The following is a 22228-nucleotide window of genomic DNA, read 5'->3' as shown; positions in this document are numbered from 1 at the left end:
GTTATTGATGCACTTCTCATGCCGGCCATCCTCGTTTCCAACTAATCACTCCAGGGTGGCATTTGCCATCTCCTACCTTAGCGGAGATGCAGCTAACTGGGCGGTCCCACTAGTGAGAAACAATGATACAGTGTTGTCGGATTGGGACGCGTTTAGAACAGCATTCGAAGGAGTGTTCGATAGGAGAACTACATCCTTCAGTGCGGACAAAGAGCTATTGTCCTTGCGTCAAGGGAGGGGGGATTTGGTCACGTATCTGACTCATTTTAACCGTCTGGTCGCCGAGGCAGCTTGGCCAGAAGAAAAGCGTATGTCGCTCTTTTATCAGGGCCTATGTTGTGAACTAAAGGACGTGATAGCCAGAATAGATCCGCAACCCCGAACGTGCGCGGACTTAGTTAGTTTAGCGCTGCGCCTAGACGGTCGAATTCACGATAGAGGCATGGATAGGACTGTAAAGAAAGAGACTGCGGCTAGCGAAGGGGGCCCTGAACCTATGGAGCTCAGCGCGGTTAGGGCACCGCTGTCGCGCGCAGAAAGGGAGAATAGACGAGCACAAGGTCTGTGTATGTATTGTGGCAAACGCGGACACTATGTGAGGGAATGCCCTTCAAAGCCGAAGACACAGAACCCTGTATGGAGACCGAAAAGAGCCGCCATTTCCAGTATGGGAATAGAGGGAGAGAAGCAGGAGAAGGTCCGTTCTTCAGAGAAGACAGTCATGACGATTCCCTCTTTGGCATCCGACCTTACGTCACCCAACGAGGCCCACATAGTCCTACATGGTAGTTTGGTGGGGGGGTCAGAAGTTCATGAAGTTCTGGTAATGCTGGATTCAGGCGCCACCGGAAATTTTATAGACAGCGGGCTGGTCAGAGGGTTGGCTTTGGGAGTAGTGGATAGACAGGTACCGGAAAAGGTAGTGGCTGTAGACGGGAAACCCCTGAAATCTGGTCTGATCACTACCCAGACCGAGCTGTTGGAATTGACGCTGGTAGATGGAAAGAGCGCCCATGTTGAAGCGATTTCCTTAAACATCATAGACGCCCCACAATACGAGCTAATTCTGGGGATGCCCTGGTTCTGTAAGCATAACCCGGACATCAATTGGGCAGACAGAACAGTGAGTTTCAGGTCTCAAATCTGTTTAACGCAGTGTCTTCATGAAGGGGGAACTATGGCTATAGCACTGGCTTCTTCCTGGAGCATAGCCACGGTGGTGGAACAGGAGGTGAAGCTTCCAGAAGAGTACCAGAGATTCAAGGAGGTCTTTAGTAAGTCCAAGGCGGAGGTTCTCCCACCCCATAGGAGATACGACTGCAGAATAGACCTGATAGACGACAGTGTGCTTCCTTCGTGTAGAGTGTATGCTCTATCCGAACCTGAAACACAACACCTCAGACAGTATCTGGAAGAGTATGTCAAATTAGGGTTCATCCGTCCCTCCAGGTCTCCGGCAGCCTCCCCTTTGTTTTTTATTGCTAAGGCAAATGGGGAGCTTCGAGCGTGCTGTGACTACAGGATGCTTAACAAGAACACCGTCAGGAACCGCTACCCTCTGCCCCTCATTAGTGTGTTGTTGGATCAGGTCAGGGATGCTGTCATTTACACACGTTTAGACTTGAGAGGAGCGTACCATCTAGTAAGGGTAAAAAAGGGTGACGAGTGGAAGACAGCCTTCAAGACCAGGTATGGATTATACGAATACCTGGTCATGCCATTCGGGCTGTGCAATGCCCCTGCGGCGTTCCAATTCTTTTTGAATGAAGTGTTGGCTGAGTTGGTGGATGTATCAGTAATAGTGTATCTGGATGATATACTCATATACTCTCACAGAATACAAGATCATTACGAGCATGTGTGCGAGGTCCTTGAGAGGCTACAGCAAAATGATCTATTTTGCAAGCTGAGCAAATGCGAATTTGGAGTGCGTGAAGTTGAGTTCCTAGGGGTCAACTTGAGTCCTTCCGGCTTGTGTATGACTGGCCGTAAGGTAACAGCGGTGTTGGAATGGCCAGTGCCAAAAAACGTTAGAGATGTGCAAAGCTTCCTGGGGTTTGCGAACTTTTATCGCAGGTTCATAGGGGGGTTTTCCTTGATGGCAGTCCCTATAACGAGACTGTTGAGAAAAGGAGTGAGGTTTACTTGGGATTCAGAGGCAGATCGTGCCTTCAAAGCTTTGAAGGGAGCTTTCACCTCCGCTCCGATTCTTAGACACCCGGATATGGAATCCCCTTTCGTGGTGGAGGCCGACGCTTCTGATGTGGCTATAGGAGCGGTTCTCTCGCAAAGGGACAAGGACACTGGTCGTCTTCATCCGGTAGCGTATTTGTCAAGGAAACTGGATTCCGCCGAATGCAATTACACCATAGCAGAAAAGGAACTCCTTTCCATCAAGAAAGCCTTCCAGGAATGGAGGCCATATCTGTTAGGAGCCCGTCATAAGATACTGGTGTATACGGACCATCGGAATCTCCAATATATGCAGTCCGCCAGGCATCTCACGCAACGACAGATGCGTTGGACACTGTTTTTTGCAGAGTACGACTACTTGATAACCTTCCGGCCTGGAATAGACAATCGCAAAGCCGATGCCCTTTCTCGGCAGGATGAGGCGGATCGTGATGTCAGCCATGCTCCCATGGCCATCATTCCAGCGGAGAAAGTGGTCAGCGTAGTGAGAAGCGAAGAATTTCTCAACGACATCAGAAAAGATCGCTCACCTGAACAGTGGGTCCGATGGGCATCATCCGGAGTAGGGAGGAAGGTCCGAGAAGGGTTGCCGTTTGTAGAGAACAAGCTGTATGTTCCAACGGTGGAATTACAGAAAAAGGCATTTGGGTGGTGTCATCATTCCATACTATCAGGTCATCCCGGAATTAAGAAGACCATCGAACTGGTGCAAAGACACTTCTGGTGGGAAGCATTGACGGTATCAGTCAAGAAATGGGTGTCGGAGTGCGAGACGTGTGCCAGGTGTAAGACTGATCACACGAAAGCCAGAGGTAAGCTCCTTCCGTTGCCTACTCCCCCGAGACCCTGGCACACTGTCAGTTTGGACTTTATCACAGGGTTACCAGTAGACAGAGGGTACTCGGCGATATTAGTGGTAGTGGACAGTCTGACCAAGATGGGCCACTTTCTACCCTGCCGCAATCTCCCCACGGCGGGGCAGACGGCGCAAATCCTGCTGGAAGCTATAGTACGACTCCATGGATTGCCAGAGGTGATCGTTTCGGACAGGGGTCCGCAGTTTGTGGCAAGCTTCTGGAGAACCTGGTGCAGAGCCTTGAGTATCGAGGCGGCTACGTCCACGGCGTTCCATCCCCAAACGGACGGGCAAACCAAGAGACTGAATCAATCACTAAAGCAGTATTTGAGATGCTACTCGGAAAAAGCACAGGAGTCATGGTCATCGATGCTGTGGCTGGCGGAGTTGTCTTATAACAACGCGGTGCATAGCTCCACAGGACTATCTCCGTTTATGGCCAATTACGGATATGCAGCAAAGACCCTTCCTATAACCATACCGGAGGAGGTGAGAAATCAGCCATCGGTGCAGGAAAGACTCAATTCTTTGTTACAGATGCAAAAGAAGGTGGCAGACAGCTTGGGGAAAGCCAAGGAAGGGTACAAGCTCTGGGCGGATAGGAAGAGGGTGATTGGACCGGATTATAAAGTGGGAGACCGAGTGTGGCTGTCCACCAAAAACATTAAGTTCAAACTCAGAAGCGTGTTCCACCCGAAGTTTATTGGGCCATACGAGGTGGTGAAGAAAGTGAACCCGGTGGCTTACAGACTGCGATTGCCGGGGAGTTTGAGGATTCACCCGGTCTTCCATTGTGGGTTGCTGAAGCCGGCAGGGAAGACGAGAAGACGGCCGGTACCTCCCTTGCAGACAACGAGGGGGCTGGAGTACGAGGTGCGAAGGATCACCGACTCTCAATATCGCAGGGGTAAACTGTGGTTCCTGGTCTCATGGAAGGGGTACTCGGAGGACGAGGATTCATGGGAACGGTGCAGTGACGTCCACGCACCTAGAGCGGTCCGAGCCTTCTACCAACGTTGTCCGGAGAAGCCAGGATGTAAGAAGGCGCTGGGAAGGGGGGCCTACTGTCAGGTTCCAGCCGAGGCGCCTGCCTAAAGTATAAGAAATGTACAAAACAACAACTGAGGACTACGGGTCCCACAATGCTTAGCGGAAGGAGGAGGTGATTTAAGAGACACGTGCACGGGGATCTGTGCGCGTAATTTTGACATTTGAAAATACAACCGCCGGTCGGTGAGGATTCGCCGACTTTTGGACTCTGGGAGTCGTGGGAGAGAAGGAAAGGTGCTTAACGCGGTGTTTCCTGGTTCCGCTCGCTATTGCGGTGAGCACCCGAAGAGGACGGAAACAGCGTGAGTTTGTCACAGAGAAAACTTCTCCAGGTAATGAGAGAGAGCGGCTGCTCTACTCTCGGGGACCGTGTTGCTGATATCAGCTACGTTTGGTAGGCTGTGAGATCCCAGCGGCTGCGTGGGGTCTGAATCTGGAAATAGTGATACGGAGCACTAAGGTGAAGGATTTTGGGATTATTCAGTGAATACTGAACGGAGCGGTCAGGAGAGGACTTTGTTAGACTGGGTATACCGGTCCGTGCTAAAGCGTGTTGATCCCCGGGCGAGGAGGAGCGCTTGGATTTGAGGCACTGATTAATATCCTGGGAATGCGTGTTGATCCCCAGAGAGGGGGAGCGCCAACGTAATTCTTTTCTAAATCGGGATCTGAGAGATTCATATTTATTTGGATGCTCATGAAACAAGAACTTTCCATTGTGTTCGTGAGTTGGTAAAATACTGTAGAGCTCTTAAGCTCCACAAACATAAGGAGGGATAAACAATGGGGCTGATGAAGTAATCAGCATTCAGCAGGGTTTGGTTACTACTCACAGAAGTGTTGGTTTTGTGGAGATTTAAGTGCAGAGGATCTGCCATTAAGGTACTATGTTTTAGCGAGACATCATGAGCGTAGTCATATTAGGTTGATTGTGGCATGTTTGTTAACGGGTGTTGTTTATGTCTTACAGATCCTTTGTCCCTGCTGTCCCTTATCCCGTCCTTTGTCCCCTGTCCGATCTGACCGTAACTCAGTGTTATTCAAAGTGAGTTCGGAACGATCGGGAAGTGGAACCCTTATAGCAACACCCGATCCCGAGGAGCAACGAGGAGCATAACAGGGAGTGAGGCCTGGTCAGGCAGTAACCACAATCCTAGTCAGGGTAAGGCACCAGCAATCCCCAAATTAACCTGTGCTCACCCCTTGGCCGCTTGGCACAGAGCAGTCAGGCATAACTTGAAGGCAATGTGTAAAGTATTTGTGCAACACTTCAAACAGGAGAAACAATTAAAACACTACAGAAAAAGATCCTACACCAGTTAGAATAATAAAGTATATTTTAATACATAAATCAAGACCAAACAGACAAAAATCCAGTCAGGGAAACCAGAGATATTGAATTCTAAAGATTTAAGTTAAAATAGCAACAGAAAGCACAAAGCGCCAACAAAGGATATTTGGTCGTGCCAGACCGGGAGAAAGTCACAAGTTCCAGCGGACCGCGATGGAGTGTGGGTCGGCTACAGAGACCGGTTTAAGCCTGCTAAACAAAGTACCTGAAATCCTGTTGAGGAGATTAACGTGGATCCGAGGCAAGAGCGTTGCGCAGTCAAAGCAATGCATCGGTTCTGAGAAGCGCAAGACTGCTTTGTGAGGCCCTGTCATAGTTAAGGATCCAGCTGACAGGGGCTTGCGATGCAAAGTCTGGCCATTGAGGATGCGGCGCATAGCTAGGGCGATGCGTCTGTTCTGCTGAGCTGTGAGGCTTCAATAGGAGGCCAGCTTTGCTGTCAAGCACCATCAATAAGGGATGTGAGGTCTTGGGTAGGGAATGCGACAAGCCATCAGCAATCACTGGTTCTGAAGATCGAAGGGTGCTGCAGACCTTCTGCGCTGGGTCCAATCCAATCAATAACAGTGATGCGTCGGTTCTGCTCTATGATGTCCCTCTCAGCAGAAAAGATGCATCGGTTCTGCTAGTAAGAACCTTAGGCCCAACTCCAAGGGTCCAGGACTGGGGTGAGGTGGCACCACTTGGTGGGGTAGAAGCACAGATAGCAGCGTCCAGGTGCAGATGCAAAGTTGCTGAAGCCTGTTATGTCCCAGAGGCTTCAAATCAAGGGGCCTGCCAACTAACCCCTGGAATCACTCTAGGTTCTGGGCTCAGAGATGCAGGTCAAGTCCATCTCACCCAATCAAGAAGGCGGAAGGCAGCAGATCAGCACAGCAAAGCAGGAGTCCAGCAAAGTAGCAGTTCAGCAGAGTGACAGTCCTTTCAGCAGCACAGCGGTCCTTCTCCCTGGCATAGTATCCACAGGTTCAGAAGTGTACTGAAGTGGTGGTGTTTGAGGTCCGGTAATTATACCAAGTTGTGCCTTTGAAGTGGGAAAGACTTCAAAGACATGCCTTTGAAGTTAACAGAGGTCCTCCCTTCCTGCCCTGGCTACAGCCTCGCTACAGGAGGGCATACAGCCATTTGTGTGGGGACAGGACACATCCTATTCAGGTGTATCTGAGGCTGTGTCCGGATCTCCCTCCCATCCTGCCAAACTGGCCCATGCACTCACATCTAAGCACCCACTGTGTATGACTGTCTATGGGGAATAAACAAAGCCCACCTGTCACCCACCCCAGACATATGATCAGAGACAGGAAGCAGGCACCAAATTGCTAAAGTAAGAAAATATCACCTTTCTAATAGTGGCATATTTCGGAATTGCAATTTAAAATCGGACTTTGCAATAAGTTTGGATTTTAAATTGTGATACGGCAGACAGACTTGAAGGGTTTTTCTCTTCCTAATTGGGAATTTCACTGTTAAAATGAAATAAAGTAATCTCAATGTTATCCTATTAGGATAGGCCTTGCTGCAGTGAAAAATGAATTTGAGAGTTTTTCACTAACAGGGCATGAAGAACTTAAAAGTACTAGCCCTACCTTTTAAACACATAGAATCCCTGCCATCTGGGTTGTCCAGGCCCTACCTTAAGGGTGACTTATGTGTATAAAAGAGGATGATTTGGGCCTGGCAAAAGGGTTTATTTTGCCAGGTTAAAATGGCAGTGTGACTGCATTCACAGGCTCTGCAATGGTAGGCCTGAGACATGGTTAAAAGGCTTGTTAAGTGGGTGGCACAATATGTGCTGCAGGCATGTAATTTACAGGCCCTCGTCACATTTAATGTACTTTACAAGGGACTTATAAGTAAATTAAATATGCCAGTTGGGGTTAAGCCAATGTTACCATGTTTTAGGGAGAGAGGACATGCACTTTAGCACTGGAAAGCAGCGATATAGTGCTCAGGGTCCGCCCTAAGGTCAACAAAAATCAATGCAGCAAAATGTAGGAGGAGGAAGGAAAAAAGTTTGGGAGTAATCCTTCAGAAAGGGCCATTCTCCAACATGTATCATAATGATTGTGGCTAGAAAGTTGCAGCTCTATACTATGCTCTGCTCCACAGACCTATTTGTGCCCCACCGTGTATTATTTTTGGGAGAGGATTGCCATTGTAAATAAAATTGCCTGACTGATCTTGTAACCGGGCAAAAAACATTACTTTGCTTCATTATATTGGATCAAAAACTCTGCAATCAACGGAAATAGGTGTTGGGATTATTGGAGCTATTAAGGTGGAAAAATTGACTCATTTGAAAAATATGTTTTTAAATTGCTTTATACAGCAGAGTTTCTTTTCAATGGGCTGGTTTGCTGACTAATGTTCCAAATGGGATCCAGATTAATATGACAAGTTGCCGCTAAATATGTGTTATGTGCAGCTCAAAAAGCCAATGAACACACATGTAAATTACGTGATTTATATGTGAATGTGTTGAACACTTATCTTGTACCGTAATGTAATGTGTTGTTTGTTTCCATGATAATACGTCACTGTCATCAGCCAATTGTCTTAGGGCTATATATGTGACGTCACAGCTGTCACTTGTCATCTGACAGCTGTCACGGCGACTAGCTGCCGGCTATTTCCCCAGGCTCCCCATGGGCCTTTATACCCAATAAACACAGTTAAATATTATCTCCTAGTGGTGTCATTATTGGCCCCCACTACAATTGGCGACGAGGACGTGGAGATCAAAGGCCCACGGATGACGACGTGAATCTGCATACCGGACCGCATCTTTGAATGAAGATCGGCAGCGGAATTATCGGTACAAGTGCAGTTGTGGGGAAGATATTGAGAAAAATAAAGAACTGAAAGTAAGTGCGCTTACAGCATGTAACGCAGCGCAGATAAAGAAATTAAGAGGAGTTCTGCCATTGCGCACTAGTCTTCAGTGTAAGCGCACAATCTAAGTAACGCGCACAAGTCTGTGGCATATCGCGCTGAAGTAAGGAGTGTCAATTTGAGGATCAGTAAGAATAAATAAAAGAACGAGTAAATCGTATGAGGAAGCTTAACTAATTTGAAGCCGTCTCTGTGCTGGATCTGTTAGTCCTGAGGGAAATTGCCGGCGCTGTGAAGGAATCCTCTCAGACGTGTCGCGTGAGGCATTCTGGGAGGAAATGTTGATCGTCGGATAAGATTGGACCAGCCAGTTAAACGTCATAACATGTGACCATCGAGCGGCCATTTTGAAAAAAAAAATCTCCTCAGTGTTACCGATCTTGTGTATTCAATTTAATGAATACAACAGAGTTAACGAGGAACAAGCAAAGAAAGAGGCAGTAAAACGAAAATCTGAAGTGAAATATAGAGCATATTAACAAGAATATATCTGGAATAATAATATACATTTGAAAAGTGTTGAAAAAATAAAAGTCAAAACGAAATAACAAAGTGGTTGTTTTCTTATCTAAATAAGAATATTACTGAATTAGAATATAAACAACAAATAAGTGTGGAGAAATACATAAAATTAACAAGTGTAACAAGCAGATATCCACTATAAAAAGAGAAGAACATGGCTCAAAGTATGTGCACCTCCACGCTTCCTTGATGAGCCAGGGAAGCCAACTATGAGGTGGAGGAAATGGATAAGAGCATTTGAGAACTATATTGTATCAATTGACGGCAAGGCCTATGATGCAGAGAGGAAATGTTCTATTTTATTTGGACTACTAGGGAAAGCTGGACAGGATGTATTCGATAGCCTACCAGAATATGAACGTCCTCCAGGCACATTTATTCCAATAAATGAGTATGAGGAAGCTGTAAAAAGGCTAGAAAAACAGTTTGATGAGGAAAACAATGTCATGGTTGGTAGGCATGAATTCGCAAAGAGGAAGCAACAGGAAGGAGAAACTATTGATGAGTACATTGCGTGTTTAAGGATCTTAGCTATGGAGTGCGAGTTTGAGGACATGACTGACATTTATATTAGAGACCAAATTGTTTTCTATTGCTATTCAAAAAAGGTGCAAGAAAGATTACTTGCATGTAAAAAACCAACCTTGCAAGAAGTTGTTGATATTACTAGAGGGATCAAACGATCATTAGTATCTACAAAAGTGCTATCTAATGCTAGTGGTAATACAAATGTATTTTATATGCAGGAAAAAAAGAAAGGGGACAGCATGAAAGGTGAGAAAAGTTGGGGTGAGAAAAGAACAGGAGGTAAGCAATTACGCTGTTTCAGGTGTGGATCAAAAGAACATATTGCTGATAGCAAAACATGCCCAGCGATCAATAAGAAATGTATTAAATGCAAAAGATATGGGCATTTAACAACTTTGTGCAAAACAAAAAGAGTCAATAGTAATGTGAATGTAAATACTGTTGGGGATTTTGACGAAGAGATGTGCGCAAACATTATCTTATATGTAGAAATGGAAGAAGGTAAGATAAAAGGGCCCATTGGTGAAGGGAAAATTGGTGAAATAGAATTACAGTTTACTGCAGATTCTGGGTCGCCCATAACTACTATTTCTGATAAAATGTTTGAAGATAAATGGTCAAAGGTAGAGTTAATTGAGTCAGCTGTCAATCCAAAAGCATTTGGTGAAAAAGACATAAACATGCTAGGATATTTTCATGATACTGTCACCTTTAGAGGCAGGAAAATTAATACAAAAGTGTATGTGGCTGAAAAAGGGAGAATTTGAATTGGATGGAGAGATTTAGCTAAATTAGGAGTAATGTTGGTACCTGGTGCTAAAGATCCAATAATTCTGAGAGAAGATTGGGTGAACAGTGTGAGTTTGGATGACAACAGAAATGATCTAAAAGGTACGTTGGACAAATTTAAGGAAGTATTTAAGAATGAGATTGGGTGTGTAAAGGGGTTCGCCCATAACATAAAATTGAAGAATGGAGCCATTCCCAGTAAACATAAGGTAAGGACCATACCTTTGTCAATAAAGAAAGAGTTGAGAGAGGTATTGGATAAATTGACTAGAGAGGGTGTCATTGAGGAGGCAGATGAATCAGAATGGGTTTCTGCAATTGTTGTGTCCAAGAAGAAAAAGACAGGAGACCTTAGGCTATGTGTGGATCTAAGGTCCCTGAACAAGAACATAATTGTAAATTGTCACCCCCTCCCCAAAATCCAAGAAATTTTACAGTCTGTATCTGGTTCGAAATTTTTCAGTTTGATTGACTTGAAAGCAGCCTACCACCAGGTATGCCTGACTAGTGAATCTAAAAAGCGAACAACTTTTGTAACACCATTTGGGCCATACAGATATGTCCGCTTACCGTTTGGATTAGCCTCCTCATCTGGAGTTTTCCAGAAGTTAATGGATGTTTTGTTTAATGGCCTAAATGGAGTAGAGGCATTCCAGGATGACATCCTGGTGCATTCAAAAACGGAAAAAGAGCACCTGGCTTTGATAGAAAAGGTATTGGGCATACTGGAAAAGAGAGGAATGACCGTATCAAAAGAAAAATGCAAATTTATGACCGAAAAAGTGGAATACTTGGGACATGTATTGACTTCTGAGGGAATCACACCTAAAGATGATCTGGTACAAGCAATAAGAGAGGCACCAGAACCTAAAGACAAAGAAAAACTAAAGTCATTTTTGGGCCTTAGTGAATGTTATGCCAAATTCATACAAGGGTATGCTAAAAAGGTAGAACCGCTCAGGAAGCTATTAAGAAAGAATGTGTCCTACAAATGGTTGGATGAACAAAAGCAAGCTTTCAAAATTGTGAAGGAAGAAATAGCAGGAGCTCCTGGCTCTAAAACCCTATAACTCTGAACTTGAGAATGTTGTAACAGTCGATGCCAGTGCTGAAGGAATAGGTGCAGTGTTTTGCCAGCTAGAAGGAAGAAAAGAAAACACCATCGCTTTTATTTTAAGGAAGTTGAACGAAACTGAAGTAAATTATAGTACAATCGAAAGGGAGGCATTGGCTTGTGTATGGGCTGTACAAAAATTGAAAGACTATTTATGGGGAAAAAGGTTCACCATTGTCACGGACCATAAACCATTAGTATTCATGATGGATGGTGAGGGCCGTGGCAACGGCAAGGCGCGCTCAAGACTAATAAGGCTGTTATCTAAGCTCCAAGAATACAATTTTGAGATCCAACATATTAAGGGAGGCAAGAACTACAGAGCAGATTGTTTGTCTCGTTTACCAGTAGAGATAAAAGGTGAAGAGGCACTTGATGACATTGAATGTGTGGTGGCATTAATTGACGCAACTGTTATGTGTGAGGGTTCTATAACTGAAGAGGAATGGCAAGAAAACATGGAGAAGGACGCTACCTTGGAAAAAGTGATGCGCTTAGTAAGAACCAAGTGGCCCCATATAAGGAATTTGCAGAATGAATTGAAGAGTTATCAGCAAGTGGGCGATGAATTGTCATTGGAGAATGGCTATCTAAAAAGAGGAGAACTTTTTGTGCCGCCAAATGGTAGAAGAAAATAATATCTCTTGCTCATAAGGGTCATCCCGGAAGTACTGCAACTAGAAATATCATCAAGATGAACTATTGGTGGCCTGGGGTAGATAAGGAAATAAAAGAGTTCATTGACAAATGTGAGCAGTGTTTGAAATCAGATAAACATTGGCGAGTAGGAAAAAACGAACTACAAATGGTAGAAATACCAAGTGGACCATGGGCCAAAGTTGCTATTGATTTTGCTGATCCTTTTCAAATTTTACCTAATGACTGTAAAAATCTGATTGTTCTCACTGATTACTACTCAAAGTGGGTTTATTACAAATTTGTAAATGCAGTAACAACTGAGACAGTAATAAGATTTTTGAAGAAAGTATTTGACAAAGAAGGCCAGCCCAAAGTGTTGGTATCAGACAACGGCGCACAGTTAGTTTCAAAACAAATGACTGATTTTCTAGAAAAAGCAGGAATCGAACAGGTGAAAACACCTTTGTATAGCCCAAAAAGTAACGGCCAGGTGGAGAGGGTTAACAAATACATAAAGGAAGGCATCCAACTGGCTGTAGCTTCAGATATGGACGTCAAAGAGTTCATTAGGGTGAAAATCAATGCATATAACAATACACCAAATGAAACTACTAAGCATACACCGTTCTTCTTAATGAGAGGGAGGAAATGTAACAGTCAAATTACACCTAAATTCAATGGCTGGAACAAAGAGTGTGTAATCTCAGAAGAAGTAGACAACAGAAACCTTATGGTAAGAGAAAAAATAGTGGAAAAGCAAGAAAAAGGGAAGAAGTACTCTGTCATGGTTAACAGAGTGAAAGTAAAAGATGTACAACCAGGTGATTGGGTGTTATTGAGAAAACCTGGTTTGATGTCGAAGGGTGAGACTAAATTCAGTAAGCCAGTTAAAGTTTGCGAAGCATCTAAAGGTGCCGTTCATGTCGAAGGAGGTGGATGGCGGAGCAAAGACGATGTGATAATCTTAAAGAAGGGTCAAGAAAAAATAAGAATGAGAAATAACGAAAATGAGGAGAAAAGTCTAGACGATAGTATTCTGGAATGGGAAAACGTATCTGAAAAACAAAGCTACTTCAGTCAGGAAGTCAGCCCAAATGTTTCTTTGGAAGAAGGGGAGAGATACAGGAGTTGCATGACTGACACAGATAGTGGTACTATGGAAAATGAAACATCCGTGTTAGTTAGGAGCATGGACAGAGTTGCATCCCCCAGGGTACACGAAACTGACATTGCGTGCCCTAGTACCTCTGGGGTGCAGTCCAAGAGTGGAAGAATTGTTAGGATGCCTAAACACTTCGATGACTATGTTATGGAATAACTTGTATTTCCTTCCTGCAGTTATTTGGGGGGAAAAGGGAGATGTTGAACACTTATCTTGTACCGTAATGTAATGTGTTGTTTGTTTCCATGATAATACGTCACTGTCATCAGCCAATTGTCTTAGGGCTATATATGTGACGTCACAGCTGTCACTTGTCATCTGACAGCTGTCACGGCGACTAGCTAAAGGCTTTTTCCCCAGGCTCCCCGTGGGCCTTTATACCCAATAAACACAGTTAAATATTATCTCCTAGTGGTGTCATTATTGGCCCCCACTACAGAATGTTACTTGTCATTTAATAAGCATTGTAGGAGGTAAGTCAGAAGTCTGTCACTTTTCTTGTGGATTCCTCACATGTGCTTTTCAATGTTTCTGGAGTGCTACACGCTTTGTCACAGGTTCTGTACAATGTGGGAACGGTACAAATGTGCTGTAATGCTACTTGTGGTACCGTATCTGTGTCTGAGTATGGTATTTAAACATCACAAACCTAGTTGAAAGGCAGAGAAGTGCTGTGATGGATTTGGGCCCAGATCTTTGGACTGGGGTGAATGTGTGACATTGATCCACATTCGGTCCATCACCTGCTTTGTTTGCAATTGCCGCCATAAGTGCGCTGGGGATGCTCAGACGTGGGTCCCAGGCACTCCACACCACTTGGAGTCAAGCTAGCCGGGCTGATGAGGTGTTACCTCGAAACCGGTCCGGTCCTCGGATGCTTGATTCCGTTCTGGGAAGGACATGGCTTTTGTAGTTCGGACTGGACTGTTCCCATGGGTTCACGGGTTCAGAGCTGATTTGCATATCGCCATTGTCTAACCCAGGGTGGTGTGGAGTGCAAAAAAACGATGGATTTGGGCCCAGATCTTTGGACTGGGGTGAATGTGTGACATTGATTCACATTCGGTCCATCACCTGCTTTGTTTGCAATTGCCGCCATAAGTGCGCTGGGGATGCTCAGACGTGGGTCCCAGGCACTCCACACCACTGGAGTCAAGGTAGCCGGGCTGATGAGAGGTGTTACCTCGAAACCGGTCCGGTCCTCGGATGCTTGATTCCGTTCTGGGAAGGACATGGCTTTTGTAGTTCGGACTGGACTGTTCCCATGGGTTCACGGGTTCAGAGCTGATTTGCATATCGCCATTGTCTAACCCAGGGTGGTGTGGAGTGCAAAAAAACGATGGATTTGGGCCCAGATCTTTGGACTGGGGTGAATGTGTGACATTGATCCACATTCGGTCCATCACCTGTTTTGTTTGTGATGGATCAAAGGCATATCTACTGACAATGAGTGACTGGAGGGGTAGCGGGGGTTTGGGACTGGAGGTTGGCTCTTACTGCATATTGATGCAATGTTTTTTGAAGAGGTGTGTGTTCAGCACTTTCCTAACTGGATAACAGTTGTAGTGGTCCTGATGGATACAGGGAAGACGTTTCAGATCCTGGGTGCACAGCCTGAGAAGGCCTGATGCCTTGTTATGTAATTTTTGCACTTCTTTGCGATCAATCTGATTGATGGTGATTCAGCTGCAAGTGTTCCTGAGAGGCACCAAAGTGGTGAGCTTGTTGGCCAAATAGGTGAGAGCCTCTTGTGATACGTTTGTAGAGGATGTACCTGGTTCTGAAGCTGGGGAGGAGGGAGGAGTTTCATAAGGATCGGGATAATGTGGTCATATGTCTTTGGCTCTTGAAGAGGTGTGCTATTGTGGTTAGAATGCCAGTGTAGAGTCTGGGAGGTTGTGAAGCAGGGTGTTTCAACCACCCAATATAAGAGCACGACTTCCTCGAAAGGCAATTCTAGAACCCATTTTCTGTAAGAAATTGTTTCATTTTTTGTAGTAGAGATAGCTGGGACCAGTTGTCGTTTTTTTCTTAGTGATATGTTTCTCAAGGGCCTCGTTGGCATCCAGGTTGAACCGCATTAACATGGTGTTGGGTGTGTCCAGGATCATGCAGTTGAGCCAGCTTTTGACTAGTTGTTGCACCAGGTTTGGACCGGTAGAAGTGAATGGAACAAAGGAGTTGCTCATACACAAGGTTGACACTAAACGTGTCAAGTGAGTTCAATATGTACCGAGTGCAGCCAGCAATGTCATGGTGCTGGTCACATGACCAGAGGGCTAATACAGCCCCACAATCTAGAATCAAATATTTTTGTAAAAATTATAAAAATATCATATTTACATAATCTATATTGTTTAATTGCTTCTTTAACAGCAAATTATCACCCTTTACTGTCTTTTTCTTCGTACATTGTCTGGTAGATGGTCTTCAACTATACTCCGACAGCCTCAACATGATGAATGTGATTTTTCTGGGACAACGAGGGAGGGCTGAAATGAAGAGTAAAGATGGCTTGGGAAGCAGGGAGCACCACATTAGGCCCAAAAACTGCTGGGCAGAGGAGGGCAGAACTCACCTGTACTTTCCAGTGCGCACCTGCAGCGCTCTCATGCCGCACTGCTGGGCTCCTCCCACATCATTAACAATGTCATCACCAATCATGAGGGCCTATCAATGGAAGAGAAAGAAGGATGTTATTTGAGTAGGAGAGAGGAAACGGACACACTGACCTCAACACCCTTAACATTCCAACCTTATATCCTCAAGAAGGATAATTTGAGGCTGTCTCCACTCTCTCACTAGGGAGAAATGGTGCACAGTTATCACAGCACTTGGAAGGGGTATTACATGAACAGTGATGAGCAGGTTGTGGAACAGAAATCCTATATTGGGATGCAACCAAACCAGTTAGGATACTAACGAATAACTCCTCTAGAACTCTTAATTCACGTACTCTCCAGAATCAAATCGCCCAGTTAAAAATTACCTCCTCACATCCCATGAGGACTCTGACATCAACTCTCCTCTCCTACTCCTATTAGAATGTGTTATGGTATTTCTCTTGCGTTCTTTATACATCACTGAACTGACTCTTGATAAAGTCTGTGCTTTAGCACTATTCACACGAATACCAGAGAGACAGAGGGCTATTACTGCCAGTACAGAAAGATGATGGATGCACGATTGCCTGTGTGAAGGGGATTAGGCAGTGACACGGTTTATGCTGGGGCTTGGCTGTGTCACAGCCCGATGTTACCACAGTGTACCCTCAGCAGGGATTATGGACCAGGACAACTACAGGAAGGGAGCGATGTGCCTTTCGGTAGGTTATAGCGCTATGGTACAGGGCTGTCTTGAAGAACCCATACAGGTTGACCCAACTGTACACTGGACTCACAATGTTTGTGATGTATTGGTGTTCTAATTCGAACTCCCACGAGCCTAAAAGATAGAGTTTTGGGGGTTACTTTGTGTGTTTGCTTAACTGGCTGCATGCCTGGATAGAGGTAGTAAGTATTGGTGGTGTTGTAGAGAGCTCCATTTAAAAGGAGCTGCTTTTCACGTAAAACCTGGAAAATATACAGAGTTCCCTATCTAGGTTTTGCCTAATTTATGTGTAACTGAGCCTGAAAGGACATTAGTAAGATGTTAGTGGTGTTGTAGATAGCTCCATTTAAAAGGTGCTGCTTTTCACGTAAAACGTGGAAAGTACACAGAGTTCCCTATCTAGGTTTTGCCTAATTTATGTGTAACTGAGCCTGAAAGGGCATTAGTAAGATGCTAGTGGTGTTGTAGATAGCTCCATTTAAAAGGTGCTGCTTTTCACGTAAAACGTGGAAAGTACACAGAGTTCCCTATCTAGGTTTTGCCTAATTTATGTGTAACTGAGCCTGAAAAGGCATTGCTTGAATTTATACTGGGTGCTTTCTTGTGTCTGAACAAAGCTATGCTTTTCTGACGAGAAGAGTGCAGCACGTGTTAGGAGTCTGCTTTTATTTATTCCAGGTTGGTTTGGACAGCATTTTATCAATCCAAAGCTGTTGCACTGCGCGTGGAGTGGTAAAATACATTTACTATCTTTTTGGGTTCAGCATGGATAGCATTTACTAATCCTATGCTTAAACACATTGCCACAAAATTGCACTTTTCTAGCCTGGCATGGGTGGCATTAAGCTTATTCTGTGCTTAAATATTCTGCTAGAAAAACTAACTGTGGGCAATGAACTCCGCTCCGCTAGCGGAGGTTGCGGAGATTTTTTAACTACAGAGATTTGTTAACTAAGCATTACATTGAAAACACAAAATTCATGCAAACACTCAACTCCGCCACGTAGCAGAGTTAGCTACTGTGCCCACAACCCTTTGATAAAACAACTTTACCTTTACATGCTAAAAAGCATATAACCAATTCACAAAAGTGAACTTTGAAAAATATCAGGCAATGAGAGAGGTGGTGATTTTGGGGTCCCCCTAACCTAAGGGGAGGACTAAGCAGATGGCTTGAACACAAAGGGCATATCATGCTGAACGATTTGGTGGTGGTCGCATCCTCCTAGGACCACCCCAAGCAAAGTTATGGGCAAAAATACAATGCCAACCAAAGGCCCAGCAAAGCATTATGGGGCGAGATTTTAGAGTGCAGTGAATATTATAGTATTAGCTCTCAGCTGAGATGGGAGAGCCTGTCCCTAGAGGAATGATTTGATATTGGATACCATAATATTCACTGCACTCTAAAATATTTTCCCATAGTGCTTTGCAAGGCATTTGGTTGAGATTGTATGTTTGCCCATAGCTGTGCTTGGGGTGGTCTGGGAAGATGGGACCACCAATGAATCGTTCAGCATGATGTGCTCCTTGTGTTCTAGGCATCTGCTTGGTTCTCTCCCTAGGTTAGGGAGCACCCCATAATCATCACTTCTCTCACTGCTTGCTGTATTTTCACTTTTGTGAGATGACTATATGCATTTTAGCATGTAAAGATAGAGTTACTTGTTGTTTTACCAAAGGTATGTGAAGTTTCTGTTTTTTTAATTGGGACAGAACAGAGTTATGGAGTTTGCAGAATTCCACGTAGTGGTACTCAGCCAACTTTGCCCACCCATAATAAAAACAGATATCTGAGGTGAGCAGTGTTGATGTTAAAACACTTAGTATAAAAGAATTGTTCCCCATCTAAAACTTTGGGACCATCCAGAGTTCCCTATTCCTTTTTGGGATATGCAACCAGATTGCTGGTTAGTTGTTTTGAAGGACTCTTTGTTTCCCACCTGTTTAATTTCTGCTCCTATCTTGGGTCTTGCCACTATTGATGACTCTGTCACACATTGCCTTCAGTTAGATCAGTTTTGTATAGTAGTAGTTGGCAGATTCAATATCACACTTTATTTTTCTCATTTGAAGGGGGCCAACTTGTAGAGTGTTTTGAAAACGTAGTAGTAGTTTCTTGATCTACCACATTTAACCTGTCCAGCCAGGTCGCTTGGAAGAGGACATGACACACTTCCCTACATGTTTTCCAATCCTCATTTAGAATTCCTAAACATTATAGGCATAGTTTTCAAATGTACACAGTAGTCTGTTAATAGCCCCAAAGTCAGTTTCCACTCCTTCCAGGTGCCAATTCATTAGTTCCCAGTACGACAATGACTTATCTACTATGTCTCATACATGGATCATCAGATATCAAAAGTATCACTTTGTTCCATACACAACTGCCGCAAATGAAAATGTTACATGAAGGGATCTTCGTTCCCCAAAGCCCCAACCTGTACCCAGCTACTTCCTGCTCTGCCTTGGTCCAGCCTGGCAAAGACCACCCCTTCCTTCCAGTTAAGGCCATTCATCCCCCAGCACTCATAGCCATAGTCAGTGCTGCTCATAATGTGTTTCCCTTCAATATTCAACGTGGTCTCTACAAGTCACCTACGAGCAGGTGTACGTCCCACCCCGACCCAGACTGCACAGTTCTGAGAGACCACAAGTACATACGTTCTCGTCAGTACAGCAAAGTAATTTTCTTTAAAGTTGCTTAGAACTGCATTCCAGACAACTAATCTCTATCAATCCTTATCAAACCAGTACCCGCCTATGTCTTGCAGGATTTTAAGTCTTGTGCCGTCGACCAAAGAAACATCCATGCTTTCCAGAATGAGAACCCAAGGATGTAGGAAAAATAGTTTATAAATACATTAATACTCTGAACCCAACTCACCTGATGAGGCTCCACTCCCATGTCTGCCAACGCAGAGAGGAAAAACATTCTTGAGGGCTTCCCAACCACCTCCGCTTCAATGTCACATGCGTACTGTGGGAATAGAATGAAAGAAAAGAAATGCGACAATGAAAACTCAAACAGAACTATACTCCAACGAAGAAACAGCAAGACAGCTCAGGCATTATACAGTACTTGTGAAAACGATAAGATATCTCACTCAATCGCCCACCTACTGATTTGTCCAAATTTAGGATCCGTTCATCAATATCTCACCCATCATCAATCCGCCACATTCGTGAGAAACGAAAAAACTGAAAATAAGGGGCAATGTCTCCTGCCTATCATGATGTAGCACACGTCTAAAAAGACACTGCACGTTCCAAAACATTTCAGCCAATTAAAAACGCCAGCAGCCGTGGTACTGTAATCTCAGTCTTAGAAATATTACAAATTGCATTGCAGTGTCTGGCCCGTCTGTGACTGTACTGCATTGGAAATACTCAAGGAGAACCATTACCAACATATAGATCTGTGATGTTGTGCACTGCACATAAATTACAGTGGTATGTGGGAAATACCTTTTGCATACATACTGAGGTGGCACTGAGGCAAGAACTGTTCTGGTGGAAACGAGCCTGCATTCAAATGTGGTCACCTTGGAGCCGAGTACAGCTCTCTGCCCACGAGTGACGTATGGCAGCAGAATTTGCACGACCAGGTGAATGGCATGGCAGAGAGTGCTTGCCCAGATGTTCAGCACAGCTTAAATTGTTTGGTAGGATAGAGAGAGGTTGCAGGTCTGGTCTGTAGCTTTTAAAAGATTGACCCCTGCAGTTCCCTAATCTTTTACCCACTCTAGAGCACACACTGGTGTTGTCCCATATATTCCTCTTTGTCTAGAATACCTCCCCAAGTGTGATGGCAGTGGTTAGGGTGCACGTGGTATAAGGGTACAACATCCCACAGAAACATGTGGTCGTGCTGGGTAGAGTTTGTGCTTGTGCAAATGTTGAGACAGTGTTTCAAACAGTGTACAACTCTTTGTACGCAAACCTATATTGGTGGACCTGGCAAGTGTGTGACAATTCTGTAAACCACTTTATGGGCGCACCTGCTGAGCATCAGCATGTAGCTATTTCACCACCAACCATGATAAAACCTTTATATTAAGAAAGGAAGAAAATTGGGGTGTGTTTTGACTATTGATGCTTCAGTTTCACCTTAAGATGTCATTATTCAGCTAACCTCGCTTAGACTCCACTCCCAGGCAGTGGCATCCCCGGTTGTGTCCAAGGTTGTTTTGAAGAAATGGCAGCTTTGACTGCACGTCCGGCCCCTACCTAAATGAGCATAAATGTGTCTAAGTATCCTTTTTCTATGGCCTCACATCGCCATATAACCTCCACTGTCACAGGGGACTGATGTCTTGCAACTTTGACTTTCCCATAAATGGGACCTGATTCTGGGAAGCCCAATGTTGCCATTCCTTCCACTGGTTTGAAATCCTAACTATCTGATTGTAGCCTTAGTGTCCCAACTTCTGGAATAACTAACCTCCCACCCCCTTTGGTGGAGCACCTTGGACTGCAGACTGGTTTGGCACCAACCTATAAAGGTGCAGGTTCATGTCCCGGTCAAGTCAGGTGTGCAAATTGTATTATATACATAAACAAGAGAAATCCTACTAGTAGGGAAGTGTTACCCACAGGGGTGTGGGAGCACTTAGTGTTTTGTAAAATACCCCTCACACACCAAAAGGCCCCTTGGTATCATGCTTCATCATAGGGGTCTTCGCACCCCTCTAGCGGGATGCGGCGTGCTGCGACCTACGACTACGCAGGAGCACTGATATTGATGACTATGTGTGGTGCGTGTGGTGCACGTGATAGGGATATTTATGTGAGTGGTGGGATTTTAGTGAAGAATTAAAAAGTACCTGGCTCGTGGGTGTATAGGAAAAAACTTTATTCACAACCCCGGGCTGGTACTGCTAAAAGAAGTGAAGTGCGAGGTTCTATCTGTCTTGGTTATGGACAGTACCTCATGTGTGCGCGGGGGAGAAACAAAAAAGGCAACAATGTCGCATGGGAGGATCCAGAACAGAGCACCTCCCGGACCACGAGGAGCATGAAAGGATCCCTCCCAAACCACCCATCGACAAGCAAGAGGGGGACCTAGTGGTTAATTTGACCCCTGGCCTTTAACCGAAATTCAGAAGAACGTGCTGAACAAAGGACTAGGTTTTGTGCCTACGCACAAACCAGACATTTTCAAAATGGAAATACAAGACTTTATCAGGAAGCTGAAACTACAAGGCTTTTTCCAGGACAAACCATCCACTTTGGGAACAACAGACACGGGCTTACGGCCAAAGTCTACATTCACTCCACCTGACTTCTCCCTACCTATCGAACTCTTAACCTTTGAGAAAGCAATCATGACGGAAGTCAACAAAATCAACCTGTCAAATACCAGTGTTTTTCATAACACTAGTAAACAGGAACAACAAGCCATAAGGGAACTGGCGGATTACAAAGAAATAATTATAAAACCCGCAGACAAGGGTGGTGCCATCGTCCTACAGACAATGGAGGCATATGACACAGAGTGTTTGAGATTACTGTCAGATAGGCGGAACTATACTGTCCTACAGGAGGATCCTACTGAGAGACTTCGCACAAGAATAGGGGGCATGATCGAAGAAGGGCTTGCACATGACTGGTTGAGCAAGAAGGAGGCAGAGTTCCTACAACAATCAGCACCACGCATCCCCTATTTTTATTGCATCCCTAAAATTCACAAAAACATCACCAACCCGCCGGGTAGACCGATCGTGTCAGGCATTGGCTCTATCCTGGAGCCACTCTCAAAGTCTGCGGATGCTTTTCTACGCCCACTGGTACAGTCTACTA

At 44.7% G+C, this 22228-nt stretch overlaps 1 protein-coding gene across 2 annotated transcripts in view; it reads right to left on the bottom strand.

Annotated features, from left to right (window-relative positions):
- The window catches only part of LHPP (phospholysine phosphohistidine inorganic pyrophosphate phosphatase), a 361561-nt gene that overhangs the window by 46216 nt on the left and 293117 nt on the right, over positions 1 to 22228 (bottom strand). For both annotated transcript variants that reach the window (XM_086923003.1, XM_086923004.1), the window contains exons 5-6: positions 19314 to 19406; positions 15675 to 15766 (exon numbers count right to left, since the gene is read on the bottom strand). In XM_086923003.1, the coding sequence (XP_086779129.1) occupies positions 15675 to 15766; positions 19314 to 19406 (185 nt within the window). The remainder of the gene's footprint in view (positions 1 to 15674; positions 15767 to 19313; positions 19407 to 22228) is intronic.

The sequence above is a fragment of the Lissotriton vulgaris genome, chromosome 5, assembly GCF_964263255.1.
Source record: "Lissotriton vulgaris chromosome 5, aLisVul1.2, whole genome shotgun sequence".
NCBI classification, from domain to species: domain Eukaryota; kingdom Metazoa; phylum Chordata; class Amphibia; order Caudata; family Salamandridae; genus Lissotriton; species Lissotriton vulgaris.
This window is presented reverse-complemented; position numbering and strand designations above follow the sequence as displayed.